Below are 13,472 nucleotides of genomic sequence, written 5' to 3'. Positions count from 1 at the left end.
AAGAGCTCTAACTGGACACCGTACTCTTTCAACCTCGTTGCCTACGATCTCTGATAGGCAAGGTATATCAAAAGATTTAGGCCAAGGACGAGAAGGCAGTTCATTTTTGGCTAAGAAACCAAGCTGAAGCGAACATGTGGCTTTATCTGTAGAGAAGCCGATGTTTTTACTAAAGGCATGGATCTCACTGACCCTTTTAGCCGAAGCCAAGCACACCAAAAAAAGCGTCTTGAGGGTGAGATCCTTCAGGCAGGCTGAATGTAATGGCTCAAACCTGTCGGACATTAGGAACCTTAGGACCACGTCTAAGTTCCACCCAGGAGTTGCCATACGACGCTCCTTAGAGGTCTCGAAGGACTTAAGGAGATCTTGGAGATCTTTATTATTGGACAGATCTAAGCCTATATGTCTGAACACAGAAGCCAACATGCTCCTGTAGCCCTTAATAGTGGGAGCAGAGAGGGAGCGAACATTTCTCAGATGCAGGAGAAAGTCTGCAATTTGGGCTACAGAGGTACTGGAAGAGGAAATGGATGATGACTTGCACCAGTCTCTAAAGACCTCCCACTTCGACTGGTAGACCTTGATGGTAGATGCTCTCCTAGCCCTCGCAATCGCTCTGGCTGCCTCCTTCGAAAATCCTCGAGCTCTTGCGAGTCTTTCGATAGTCTGAAGGCAGTCAGACGAAGCGCGGGGAGGCTTTGATGAAGACTCCTTACGAGGGGCTGCCGTAAAAGATCCATCCTTAAAGGCAGACTCCTTGGAACGTCTACCAGCCATTGAAGTACCTCTGTGAACCACTCTCTCGCGGGCCAGAGTGGAGCAACCAATGTCAACCTGGTCCCTTCGTGAGAGGTGAACTTCTGCAGCACCTTGTTTAGGATCTTGAAAGGTGGAAAGGCATAAACGTCCAGGTGAGACCAGTCCAGCAGGAAAGCGTCTATGTGGGCTGCCTCTGGATCTGGAACTGGAAAGCAGTAAGTCGAGAGCCTCTTTGTCAGAGAAGTCGCAAAAAGATCTATGGTGGGTTGACCCCATGTCATCCATAGCTTCTCGCACACAGTCTTATGCAACGTCCACTCCATGGAGATGACTTGTCCTCTTCTGCTGAGGCCGTCCGTCAAGACATTCATTTTTCCTTGCACAAATCTCGCCAAAGGAGAGATGTTACTTGCCTTAAATGGAGTTCCTTCTGATCCGTGGATCAAAGACCCGAGCATTCCAGACTGTCCAGTGGAGCTCCCTAACCCAAATCCGATGCATCTGAATACAACACATGGTTTGGGTTCTTGATCGCAAGAGAAAGACCTTCTCGAAGTCTGATGTTGCTGTCCCACCAAGTCAGACATGTCTAGACTGAGTTGGAGATTGGGAAAGAGATACTCTCTAAGCCCTTCTCCTTGTTCCAATGGTTTAGGTGAAATTGGAGAGGGCATAGGTTGAGTCTCCCCAGAGAGATAAACTACTCCAGCGATGAAAGAGTTCCCACGAGGCTAGTTCAAACTCTTACAGAGCAACTGTTTTTCTCTTGCAAGTGAAGGACTTTTAACAGAGCTTGTTCCATTCTTGTGGGAGACGAAAAGGCCCGAAAAATCAGACACTGTATCTCCATTCCCAAATAAAGAATAGTCAGGGATGGGGTACTGTAAGTTACGACTTCTCTACGTTCACTATGAGACCTAGCTCCTTGGTTAGGTCTAATGTCCATTAGAGGCTCTCCAGACAGCGATATAATGACGACGCCCTGATTAGCCAGTCGTCAAAATAAAGGGAGGCTCTGAATCCTCAAAAAATGTAGAAAGCTTGCTACATTTTGCAAGGGCCTTGTAAAAACAAGAGGAGCAGGAATGAGGCCGAAGTACAGTGCTCGACATTGGTACATTACTTTCCCGTCCACAAACCTCAGATGTTGTTGAAAGTTTGGATGAATCAGGATGTGGAAGTATGCATCCTGAAGGTCGAGAGAGACCAACCAGTCGCCTTCCCTTACTGCTGCCAAGACAGATTTGGTAGTCTTCATCGTGAAGTTTGTCTTGACAATGAACACATTGAGCGCACTTACATCTTAAGTACTCCTGCAGTGAACGTGGCTGCCAGATCATTGGAGCCATCCCTGGTAGCCTTGTTCCTGCAGAGAACGTGGCTGTCAGATCATTGGAGCCATCCCTGATAGCCTTGTTCATGCATGACATAATTGTACAGCAATACATTGACAGCTGGAGAGACCTTCTTACTTAAGGCTCCCAGGGACCAATCCAACAAATAAAAACTTCAAACGCTCTGAAGCCGACCAAAAAATCTTGGAGCGTCTCATGGCCAGGCGACGGGGAGAGTCTATGAGGCTTGAGAAGTCTCCCTGGGCAGAGGCAGGAACTCCCAAGCCGAGAACTTCTCCCGTGTCATACCAGACGCTCGCTCTATAAGCCAGTTTAAAAGGAGGGAAAGCAAAGGCTGTCTCCCCCAAACTCCTCCTGGTGATCAACCAGTCGCCTAGCAAACGTAAAGCTCTCTTAGAAGAGCGAGAGAGCACTAGCTTAGAAAACAACGGCTTCGAAGTAGCTAGGCCTAGCGTAAACTCTGACGAAGGCGAACGAGGAGCAGCAGTTACAAAATGGTCCGGACAAAGATCCTTAAAAATCAGCATGATTTTTTTTTTAAAGTCCATAGAGGGCTGAGCAGCTTTAGGCTCCTCTCCGTCTGACAAAGTCCCCAAAGGAATATCAGTAGGAGGAGGATCAGCAACTTCCTCATCTGAAGGAACCTCGTCCGACAATTGCCGAGTCTCATGAAAAGGAGAGACCTGCCGCGGCGGCAACGCTTGACAGGCAATGTCAACAAGCAAAGGAGCAGCAGTAGCAGTAGAGGAAGCGACGTCACGCCGCTGCTGAAAGGACTGAAATCCTTGTGACTGAGCAACAACAACAACTGAAGTTGATTGACGCTCGACTTCACGTCGGAACTGCCTTGACTGCATAGACTGAGCAGGCAAAACAACCTTCGACTGCGGTGATTGACGCTCAACGTCAAGTCGAGGCAACTGAGCCGGTCGGCGAACGTCCGGTCGGGGCTGCGGCGGCAGCGGCTGAACGTCAACACGAGACTGCGGCAGCGGCTGAAAGTCAACACGAGACTGCAGCGAGGGAGGATCCATGTCACGTGACCGACGTGAAAAACTACTGACATTACGTTTCAAAGTACAAGAAAACGTCAGCACTAACGTCAAACGGACGAGTAAATGCTCGTTTGGGCGGCTGACGGCCAGAGTCTCGTTAAGCGTAACGGCGACTCGAAATCGAAGGTTCATCGTGAACCTGCTCAACGTCATACTTCTCCATAAGGGAGGCAAGCTTAGTCTGCATGTCCTGCAGGACAACCCATTTAGGATCAACGGGAGTCGGAACGGGCCGAGACGACGGTAACGTCTGTGTTGGCAAAACATTGCCTTTACCGCGACCCTCGGACCCCGTGTTACGCTTGCGTTTAATAGGCGAAACAGTCTTCCAACGACTGCAAAGGGTCAGAGCTGTCCCAATGGCCACAGCCAGGACGCTGGACCTGTCCTGAAGGGACTGACTTTCGCTTCAAGGGTCTAGAAACCTTGTCGCCAAGGTTTCTTTTGCGAAAAGTCTTCGGATGACGAGGAGAACACAGTCTCACCCGTCTTGTGGTAAGGGCGATCTTGACGAGAAACGTCCGATACCAAAGAGGGAACGTCTGTACGTTGGTTAAAGCCTCTCGTCCCCTTAAGTCCTACGACATTACTTCTCCCTGGTGCAGGGGAGCCTGAAAGAGGTCTCGGACTAGGGGAGCGACAAGCACAAACAAACGAACCCTCCGCAACACAGAACATGTTTTTTGCACTTACTTCACTGATATCGTATTTTTCAATAATTTCACATTAGGCATGAATAAAACTGATTTCTACCTGAAGCACGCAATTCTCCCTTACATCAAAAGGTTATAATCGCGAAATGAGTCGTATAATGTAAGCACATTAGTACAAAATGAAACACACATGCAAAAATCAGTAAACATATATATCGAATAAAACGGAAATATATAAAGTTAAAAAGGATCAGTGACTGGGGAGGAGACTAAACACTAGTTCACTAAAGACTACGTTTTCAATCTCTCACCGTACAGTGTCTTGGGACGAGAATAAAAACTAAAAACGTTTTATCCTCTCTCCCCGTACAGAGACTTGGGACGAGAGTAAAAAACTGAATCGAGAACAACGTTACTCGCTCCCAAACTCCTTGTACAGAGACTTGGGACGAGAATAAAGATCGGATCGTTCTCTCTTTCTCTCTCTCTCTCTCTCTCTCTTGTCACACACAAGAGAATTGCCCACTCACCCTTCGTCAATAAACAGGTTATTTGACCAAAGGAAAAAACTGAAAGGACTAAGAAATTGAAAATTAACAAGTTCCTTTAAATTAGTATCTAAAACACTTCAGTTTGAAAGAAGAATGAACAAAACGTCAAAATCGATTTACTCTTTCTGCAAAGTGAAACCGTGATTCTCTCTTTCTCTATCGTAACGATAGAGCGCAAACTGCGTAGCATAAAAAAACCAAACATTAGTTCATCTTTGAAAAAAAACAGCACGAAGACTATTCAAAGAATATATTTCTTAAAATATTATCTAAAAAATATTCATTTCATAACTCTTACAGAGCAATTGATTTAAACTTAACAAAAATAAAAGTTGAATGGGCTCAACGTTGTTTAACTTCGTTTTCCAAGTTAGGACCTCCTACAAGGAATAGGTAACGGCCGCATATAAACAAAACAAAATTTATCTTGATGTTTAGTATAAATGGAAAGCTAATCGAAGAGGCCTAATAAAGGCGGGTGAGATATAAAATATATAGAGGAAAATCTATAAATATCAACAATAATTTATAACGTGATAAAATAATTACTAAAAGCCTTAAACACACTTCCGTACACTGAGGGAAGGGTCGGCCATCTTTACTCAATGGAAAAACCAGAGATAAAAAAAAAAAGAGCAAGGGCAAAACACTTTTCCTCTCCTTTCAAAAGCATTTCTTTTGAAGATAGTATTGAATAATCCAACACGGCGAAAGCAATAAAACCAAAACCAAGTACTTCACCAATTCGGTAGAAAACTCGAGGTCATAAAGCGAGTGAAACCAACTTGTCGACAAGACCGACAGAGAAGAACTGGAGGTGTTTACAAGTATATGCGGTATCTGGCCGATAGTCGGCGCTGGTGGGCACACCCGCAACCTTCATGGCGATCGCTCGCGAGTTTTTGGAATCTGTCGAGCCGTCAGCTATTATATATTCAGCGGCTAAGTTTAATATTTAAAAATAAAACATCAAACTCGTATGTACTGGCAAGCGGTAATGTTGAGCAGCGCACGCTAACATTACTGTACAGGAAAATAAAACATCAACCTCGTAAGCATTGGCAAACGGTAATGTTAGCGCATGCGCAGAATATCAAGGAGAATTCTGAGACCGGGGGTTCGTTCAGACCGTCACACCGGCCTCTCGGAAGAGACCGATCGAGTGGGAGCTTCGGAGGAGGAAAGGGCTACGGAAGAAGCTGCCTTGGAACTTTCTCTCTTCAGAGAAACCTCTGAAGGAGAAATATCCCTCTTAGCCTTCTTCTTGCGGCGCCGGGCAAACCTCTCCCACTGGGAGGTAGACCACTCCCTACACTCAATACATACGTTAGACCTATCACACCGTTGGCCCCTACAGTGAGGGCATAAGGAGTGAGGATCGGTGTCCGTGGCCGACGTAAAGGTACCACAAGGGCGGCCAGGAAGTCCAGGGCACGTACACATATTAGAATAATAGAGGCCAACTTCAAACACACTCTGAAAGAAAAAGAAAAACAGATTATGGCAGTCAAAACGAGGGAGAGAGCAGACACGTCTAACCGTCTCCCGAGCCAAAAGCAAAGTGAAGCATTCACTGTGTGTGTGTGAGGGGGGAGGGGTAGCAAGCTACCTCTCCCTACCCCCCGCTAACTAGCGGTGGGGTAGTAAACCCTCGTTAAAATTCTTATGGCTCGTCATTCAGCTACGCCGAAGTAATTACCCGTATGTAAATAGTGTGGTTTGTATTTCAGTTAAGGAACAAACCATGTTTAAAGACAGGGGAAGATCTGATCCCTGGATTAATGGTTCATAAAGGGATCCTTTCCTAGACCGAAGGAGACTAACCCCGTTCCATGGAGGAGGTCGAATTTTCATCTAAGGCCAGGTAAGCTCAAAACTCCGTATGAGGAGAAACAATTCCAACGAAGAGGAAATATTAACTCCTTTCAATCTAAAGACGATGCTCAAGGCTGAGTGATAACTTTTCACCGCTGAGACCAAGAAGAGATTTTTCCTCCGGAAGGAACAAAAGGAAAACCGCTATTGCTGGAATAGCTGTATCAAGAAGAGAGATACCCCTCAACGACACCAACCACAGATTGATTGATTGAAAGTTTTCTGGCATCCTGACATCTAAGACACCAACCACAGAAGACTGTCCACTTAGCCTTGTACACAGCAGCTGAAGATTCCCGGAGGTATCCAGACATCTTCACAACGTTTTGTGAAAAACCTCTCTTTGTGAGGAGATGCTGGATAACCTACAGGCGTGAATACGCAGGGACTTTGTGTTAGATGTTTACGTGTGGTTGTCTGAGTAGATCGTGACGTGGAGAGAGTTCTCTCAGGACTTCTGTCAGCCGCTGAAGAAGGTCCGGGAACCATTCCGCATGATTGCCAAGTAGGTGGATGATCTTGCCTTGTTAAGCACCCTTCTCATTCTTTGTGCTTTATAAAAAGAAATCATCATAGTTTTCGATATAGCGCTATGAAAATAACTTACAATCAGATGCTGCCAATCAATGGTGAACATTCGATATCACACATTCAGAGCCGCATTTGTTATTTTTCTTTTAATAAACAATTATTGAACTAACTGACCATTCAATAGGAGAATGGGAAGAGATGAGCTCATGGCCAAGATTAGAGAAGTAGATGGTAAAAAGTGGAGGGATGAGATAAATGAAAAAAATAGTTTAGAAATATACAAACAAGAAAAAGGTTCAATAGGAAAGGAAATGTTCTATGACAACAAACCTGATTCCGTTATTATGTATAGAGCTAGGGACAACTCTTTAAGATTAAATGATAGGAAAAGACATGAAGTAGGAGGAAGGGTAGAATGTAAGCTATGTGGGACAGAGACTGAAGACATCTTGGACCATTTCATTCTTGACTGTCCAGACCTCAGCGACGAGAGAAGGAAAATAGTAGAATTACAGCAGCCGTACGAAGAAGAAAAGAAGATAATAGGAAACGTGCTATTTAAGAAAGATGGAATAAAGAAAAGAAAAGAATATATATATTAGCTGTGGTAAAAAAGGGAGAAGATAATAAAATAATTAGAATAAAGAAAAAAGCTAAGGAGGTGCCGATGGAAAGCGAATCCCTCCACCCAACAACTGAACTGAACTGAAGGGATATGCCTTCTATGGTTCTATAGTTAATCACTTTTAGTTATTATCAGATGAAGAGGATGACAATAATTGGAATTAATTATACTAACTGGCAACCCCACGAGTTTCTAACGAACTACATACAATGAATTTAGCAATTTGTTGCATTAGTTTTGGCACCTACTGTAATTGAAGTACATTTGTCTTCTTTTATAATGAAATTATCTTGATTAACCTGCAACCTACAGGTAGGTTACTTTAGTTAGGCTAGTCCAAGATTTACCTCAAGCCATGCCTTAATTACTACCTTAAGGTAAGGTAAGCCAGTGTGACGGTCTGAACAATCCCCCGGTCTCAGAATTCTCCTTGACATTGTATAATGGTTTTTTTCCGCCATTAGCTCGCTTCGCTCGCATGAAAATAAAACATCAAGCTCATATGTACTGGCAAGCGGTAATGTTGAGCTGCGCACGCTAACATTACAGGAAAATAAAACATCAACCTCGTATGCACTGGCAAACGGTAATGTTCGCGCATGCGCAGATCATCAAGAATTCTGAGACCGGGGGATCGTTCAGACCATCACACCGGAGCCTTTGTATATCAGCAGTCAGTTACTCCTGCGTGCATAAAAAATGGACATTAACTCAGCTAAACTTCACCCCCTAGCCTAACCTACAAGCCATGTCTATACAATCTTACCTAACGGGTGGGAGGGGGTAACGCCCCCTTCCTAACCTCCTTACACTGCCGTATTCTACATAGGGCGAAATCATACGGAAAGGTGGCTGCCATCATACATACACCCCAGTAAGCCTATCCATACCTCAGCTGACCCTAAAAGTTTTAATTATCAATCCAAATCAAGATAAACTATCAAGGCTCAGCCTCTAGGACTAATGGTATTTTACGAAACATGAGACCGGCATTAGACTAGGGTAGACGGTACTGCATTTCTCTTATTTTCAAGTAACTTATAATACACTACTTACACATCCTCCAGCTATAGCATGAACTAAATTGCTATAGGAGAATAACTCGGACTTCGCCATGGTGACACTATTTATTAATACAGACTAGATTTAGATCGTCTGCAGTTATGAAAACAACAGACTATGATGACATGAATGTCATGGCACTCGGTAGAAGAAGGATGAAACATTTAGTAAGGTGTCCGTTATATTTTGAACGATTTTAACTAAATTAGAGATTATTTAGGTATATATTTCAGATTTTCAAGTAATTAATATAGATAAATATTTTATTATTACTGTATAAAATTTAAGTGTAATTAGTATTCCTCAATAAAGTTTATAGATTCTTAGGAGCTATTACTTCTGTAATCTTAAGACCGTGGAATTTTTCTTCCACAAATTGTTTACAATTTATTTTTCTCAGCAACACACACACACACACATTTAACTATCAGTTATAGGCATCTCTCTTATATCTATTCACATTATCTTTATTAGTTGTGAAAGAATTATATAATTAATTACCGTACTTGAGAATTAGCTTAGCTGTGCAGATGTTTTATGAGTGAAACAGCCAAATAAAAAAATTTAAAAATGCCATTTAAACCAATTAAGTTAATTGATTGATATGCGTTACTGGTAAAAACATTCTTCATTTATTATAAATAAAAAGTACATATCACTCATGTTTATTGTTTCATTCAACTAAAGTAAGTTTAACCTATTCACTATTCATCACAAATTGCTTGGGAAAAAGTAGGCTTACTTGATCTCATCCCCCCCTTTAGTACATTAATTATATGAAACATCGTCAAGAGACATTATCTTCATAGAATTCACCTTATTATTAGCAACTTATATTGCACAGATTTTCATTTTAAAATGTCAATTAGAAATTGATATAAAAAAAAGTATGACCAGTGCCATCTTATTTTTATCTTATCACTCGTTATAGTTGCATCATCGGGAGCATGTGATTATCAGCTGATCTAACTTGATTTCTTATCTGTTATCATTACTATTTTGTAAATCTCGATAAGTGGATATCAAATGTTATATTCATATAGAAGAATATGATTTCCTATGCACCATTTTCTTAATTTTAGAAAATTGCTGCTAATATTGTTGTTGTTGATTATTAAGTAATAATACCAATTCCCTAATATTGCAAGAGGGTCTGCCCCTCTCTTTTATTCTTCTCCTGTACTTCTTTTTTTCCCTATTTCCTTAATCTTTCCCATACCGAGTACCTGCCTTTGTGCTATTAACTGGATTGTATCCAGGGGTACTCTTCCTTTCCCCATATTCCACACTTCCCTATTCTTATTATCATTATTTGACTATAAAAGCTATTTAGCATAGTTAGCTATCATATTAGTGTTGATCGTATGTCTATTCTCATTCATCAATGGGAAATCATTAAATATCCTTTTGTAATTCAGCCAATGTGATGAAACTTTTTTTTTTTTAAGATGATTCTAACATTTCATCTTATTGATTAATGATGAGGATTTTTTCCAATAATTTTAACATTTCATCGTATTGTTAAAGATAAGAGTTTTCCAACAGTCATATTACAGTAAGATTTGAAATAACACAAAATCTTTTTTTCATAGTTTTCCCATTCAAGAAATTGATCCAGTCTAGTTCTTGAATTTATAAAGCGTGGGCAATAAATACTAACACAGATAAACCATCCAGCAGGGAGATAATATCCTACATCGTGGTATGGGGGTAGCCTACACCCCACAATTCCTCTATGAAGCAACGGCTATGATATTTTGGATTAAATGAAAAAGAGGAGCTAGCGGAGGATGTTACTTGGCTAAAAAGTAGGTACATCTTAAGTAATGCCTGATATCCATCAAAAGTAAAAGAATAACCTTGGATTCACTTATATTTACTTGAGATGTTGTTTTTCTGGTCCTATCGCACATGGAAACCCTGAGCCCTACAAGATGTTTGCCGTATACATTCTTAAGTATTTAAAGCATCACACAACATATATTCTGCTCTTCATGGAGGACACTCCAAAATCAAACCATTGTTCTTCAGGCTTGGGTAGTGCCCTAGCCTTTGTGCCATGGTCTTCCACTGTCTTGGGTTAGAGTTCTCTTGCTTGAGGGTACACTATTCTATCTTATTTCTCTTCTTGTTTTTATAGTTTATATCGGAAACATTTATTTTAATGTTATTGCTGTTCTTCAAATTTTTATTTTTCCTTATTTCCTTTCCTCACTGGGATACTTTTCCCTGTTGGAGCCCTTGGGATTATAACATCCTGCTTTTCCAACTAGGTTTGTAGCTTAGCGAGTAATAATAATGATAATAATAATAATAACTGTCAAATTCACATTATCAAAGCACTTAGAAAACAAACAAGACTTACATTTCTTGAATGTCTCAATATTTTTAGTCTTTCTTTAATATAGGGAAAAACAATAAATACAATAAATCTAGTGTCTCTCCCATCCTAAAATCCAACATATTTCCCCAAAGGCAAACTTTTATCATTATCTGTAATGGGGTTTAGATATCTTTATAAAAATCCTTCTCGTTATCAAGATCATATATCCTCGTTGACACTGTCAGGATTATATTGTATCCTCAGCCGATCATAAAGGAAAGAAATAAATCTCAAAGAGGATACATAATAGACACAAATCTTTATTTCAGATATGTACAAAATAAAAATAAAAATAATGATACAAAACATCAACAAATAACAATTACCTTAACAAAATAATAAAACTATAATATATATTCATATACTCAAACAAGATAGCATTTAAAAGATATCGATATGGATAGGGAATTAACCATTATACTAACATATGCTTATATACCTTACATAAAACACATATTGCAAATAATTTCGAATTTATATAAACTAAAAAGGACATCAGTTATCAAGGATATCAATAACTGTATTTGAAGCTACGGTACATATATCGTTTAATAAAGTCTTTATAAACTAAACAGGGTGCCAGCCAATGTCATAATGATTGTGTAATGCATTTCATCATAATGAGAAGAATTGAAAATGTAACAGGGTAAGGTAATTAGATTGCCAACAGGTATAATTAGCTGATATGCAACCAATAACAAAGGTTATTGGTTTTAAAGGTTGCCCATGAATGGCAAAGGTAAGGGACAGTGACATTGCCCTAGAGACTGATCATAAACTGGGACCAGGGAGGGCCAGGTAATAGCTGCTGATGACTCAGCAGATAGACCTGTAGGGTCCCCCAAATGCCCCAACCTTAGCTCACAAGGATGGTGAGGTTACAGACACAAAAGGAACTAACGAGTTTGAGCGGGACTCGAACCCCAGTCTGGCGATCACCAGGCAGAGACGTTACCAATTAGGAATTTAGGCCACAACGTGACTTAAGAGAAAGAATGTGACTGGCTAATGCAGAGCAGGTAACTGGTCCAAACGTCCATTTCTAAAGTTAGGATAGAGGTAACTAGCTGACTGAATTGGAATAGCTTAATTGCCTAGATTGGCTGATTCCAAGGGGATGAATAGACATGGCGGCTTATTTAGACTGGACAACTGTGGTGAAGGAATTTAAGTGGCTGGCCAATTTTGATGAACTTAAATATCACATTCTACACCAAGCAAAACTAGTCACTGGTTACATGAGGTTGAGTCTATGTTATAAAATGTCTAAATTTTAATCTTTTTTAACTAAAAGTTCCTAAGTTGTCTTGTGATTACCTCAAATAATTTTCTACAATAAAGTGTAAGTCCAATGACAGAAGATAATGTTTTTACACCAGCATTTACTAGTAATTGAAGCTTTTTAAAAATAGGTCTAGGTCAGAAGCAAAAAAATGGGAGAGAAATTTTAGGGTTCAGGTGGCGAAGAAAAGTAGAAAATAATTGGTTTGTAAAAATATGAAATGAGTGCAAAATCAAATAACCTGTTTATTTTAGTTAAAATTAAATTGGATCTTACTTACTCTTGGTAAAACATAGTTCCAACCTAAGAGATAAAATTATTTCTTTTTCTAAGAGTATGTTTACAGCAATAATAGTAACTTACTACATGGATTAACTTCATGTTCATTTGTATCCTAAGTATTGACCAAAACAGTATAGGTATACCTTAGTTTATGAATGGGAAATATACTCTGCCTCGCACAGTTCCTAAGTATGAGAAAAAAAATTTTCTTGGTACCATATGACACGAAGCCAAATTCTGACATGGTCTTATAAAATACTCTACTTTGGAATGTTACAAGGGATAAACAAAAGCTACATCTTCGTTACATAACATTAGGGACACAGAGCATGACTCAATCACAATACTATCACTCATTCTGATGCAATATGGAAGACAAGTTTCATGGTCCAGTGTAGACACGCTTTCAAAAAAATATATATAAAGTATTCTTACACCATGTATCTAATACATGTCTAAATGCAATCATGGCCTACGAGACAAGACACTGGCTTCGGAAGCTGTTGTGACCCGACAATCATGGCCCACAAGACAAGATGTAGGCTTCGGAGGCTTCTGCTGCATTGTAAGGTGATGAGATTATGCATTCATGCAAGGGCGTAGCTAGGGATTTGGATGCCAGGGAGGACGAGTTAGTAAAGAAGATCTTTCCCGCGGACCTTGGCGAGTGGCGAGCAAAGCTCAATTAGCTGGTGGGGAATGGGCACTACAGTTTTGATAAAAAAATCAACCTAATTTAGGTGCAGTTTTGCATTGTCCAAGATGCTACTGAGGTTGGTTTTGTGGATACTTTGAAAATGAAATGGTAATTTCAAATGTATGCCTTTATGCTTTTATTTTCTGACCCTGTTTTAGAGGGACCCTCTTTTGGATACCTCGGGACCGTTTTTGAGAAGCGCTTTCCCTTAGGTATGCCGCTGCATTCATGTTTACACATATACACCAGTGTTAGACTTTGCATACATATATCGATCTAAGTATATATCATTCTGCATTAGCAGTGACGTGTAGACAGGATTTAACTGTCTTTGACTGTGACAAGAACATTCCATTTTG

The 13,472-nt window shown here is 40.5% G+C and overlaps 1 protein-coding gene across 1 annotated transcript in view; it reads right to left on the bottom strand.

Annotated features, from left to right (window-relative positions):
* Positions 1-8,620, bottom strand: part of PMP34 (Peroxisomal Membrane Protein 34) — a 104,108-nt gene extending 95,488 nt beyond the window's left edge. The window contains exon 1 of the mRNA XM_068360122.1: positions 8,464-8,620. Coding sequence (XP_068216223.1) covers positions 8,464-8,523 — 60 coding nt within the window. The 5' untranslated portion in view covers positions 8,524-8,620. The remainder of the gene's footprint in view (positions 1-8,463) is intronic.
* Positions 8,621-13,472: the final 4,852 nt, after the last annotated feature.

This window comes from Palaemon carinicauda, chromosome 36 (genome assembly GCF_036898095.1).
Source record: "Palaemon carinicauda isolate YSFRI2023 chromosome 36, ASM3689809v2, whole genome shotgun sequence".
NCBI lineage: Eukaryota > Metazoa > Arthropoda > Malacostraca > Decapoda > Palaemonidae > Palaemon > Palaemon carinicauda.
The sequence above is the reverse complement of the archived record's forward strand: the minus strand, read 5'-3'. Positions and strand labels throughout refer to the sequence as shown.